The 1,582-nt window shown below is 39.2% G+C and overlaps 1 protein-coding gene across 1 annotated transcript; it reads right to left on the bottom strand.

Annotated features, from left to right (window-relative positions):
* On the bottom strand, nucleotides 1-1,575 carry LOC113097321 (uncharacterized). The gene is made up of 6 exons (XM_026262560.1): nucleotides 1,181-1,575; nucleotides 1,034-1,079; nucleotides 857-948; nucleotides 513-623; nucleotides 374-420; nucleotides 1-62 (listed from the first exon to the last, which is right to left on the bottom strand). The coding sequence occupies exons 1-6, from the start codon at nucleotides 1,480-1,482 to the stop codon at nucleotides 1-3; spliced, it is 660 nt and encodes a 219-aa protein (XP_026118345.1). The 5' UTR covers nucleotides 1,483-1,575.
* Nucleotides 1,576-1,582: the final 7 nt, after the last annotated feature.

Consider the following 1,582-nt stretch of genomic DNA (forward strand, 5'->3'; position numbering starts at 1 on the left):
CTACTCCAGTGTTCTGCTCCTCCTGGGGGTAAATTCCATCTTGCACCAAAAATGTTGAGGTCCTGTTTAAAAAAAATAATAACAATAATACAGTATAGACAAAACATATTGTGCTTTTTTTTTTTTTTACAATCATACCTCCACATTACAGGAAAACATTGACTGTATTCTGTGCGAGTCCTATTTCCCACAAGCTGATTGGGGGACAGATTTTGCTCTGTACGGATGGAATGGTCATCCATGCCTCAGTGAATGTATCTAGGTACTCTTTGGAGGCGTGGAAGAAAAACATAATGTGCACAGAAGAGGTGAATTGGTGTTTGATGGGTCAAGAGTGCCACTCTCTTCCAAATTATGTAGAACATCATAATACCAAGTTTGAAACCGACATCCACACATTCTTTCCACAGCCGTTCGACCCTAAATGTAAGAGACAAAACAACCTTATTTCTTAATCATTTATGATTCAAAATTCAAAACAAATTACCAACACTAAAGTAACAAGAAATTACCTTTGATTATGAACGCTCTTCCCCGAAATGAAACTTCCCCTGCCACAGCCCTGAACAGTGAACATCCACCTTGCAATGTCCACATTTTCTACACCTTGGTCTGCTCTTACCCTACACATTAAGACAGTAAATTTAACATTAACACTACATAGTAAGGTTGGACAAAACATCTTATGGGGTTGGCTTGAGAAAGCCTGAGCCTAGCCAGAAAGTAAATTGTTATATCTTTAAGTTTGAAGCCATTTAAAATGCTTGGTGAGGGTTTTAAGACCATTCAGTCAGTCAGTCATTCTGTATATATAGAAACATGGATGGATAGGTAGGATGTACTCAAATGTACATACCGTGAAGGAACTCCATGCTTTTCTACTGCCTCAAGGAAGAAACCTAGTGCAGTCTCTGCTTTGTTGTTGGTTGCAGCCCCCAGATACATGACCTCATAAAATAATTTAGGGAAGTTATTGGCATTTTACACAATTATTCCATGATTGTATCACACATACAGGAGTCACACCACTAACCTTTCTTGAGTAGCCATCTATGCCCCCAAATATTACAAAGCCATATCTGAATTCAAAAGGAAAAACATTTATGCACACAGGGACCTTTAATAACATAAGATATCTTACTGTACAACAAGTGACTTGTATAAAAATAATTTAACCTACCTGATCAGCTTGTGGTTGGTGTCCAAATGCATGAGGGAAAGAGGGGCCTGAACTGAATATGATCTCCTCACAACATGTCCAAGTTGTGACATTCTAGCAAGGACTCCAGCTGAATCAACTCTATTCATAGAGTTGAAGACTCTGCTCCACTGGACTCGATGACCAAGAGCTTTCAAGTGTCCTCTCATCATTCTGTAGCCTGAATGTGGTGATGTTGTTTTGATTGCAACCACAAGATTGTCTAACTCTTCATCAGTCAATTGACTGTATGTTCCTCTCACTGTTATACCAAACTCTTGCATTCTGCGTTCTATGGTTCGTGTTGACACGCCAAGCAGTTTTGAAATGCAAGGTACAGTCAGACCAATTTCAATCAATCGTCTGATGTGCTGCTCAGATACA

This window comes from Carassius auratus, unplaced genomic scaffold (assembly GCF_003368295.1).
Source record: "Carassius auratus strain Wakin unplaced genomic scaffold, ASM336829v1 scaf_tig00216185, whole genome shotgun sequence".
Classification (NCBI taxonomy): Eukaryota; Metazoa; Chordata; class Actinopteri; order Cypriniformes; family Cyprinidae; genus Carassius; species Carassius auratus.

Excerpts from the sequence above, each read along its gene's own strand:
- LOC113097321 (XM_026262560.1), bottom strand. The coding sequence starts at position 1,482 with ATGCAAGAGTTTGGTATAACAGTGAGAGGAACATACAGTCAATTGACT. Across the intron at positions 1,080-1,180 it reads ACCAACCACAAGCTGATCAG|ATATGGCTTTGTAATATTTG; the intron begins GTAGGTTAAATT and ends TTTTGAATTCAG. Across the intron at positions 421-512 it reads AAGAGCGTTCATAATCAAAG|GGTCGAACGGCTGTGGAAAG; the intron begins GTAATTTCTTGT and ends TCTTACATTTAG.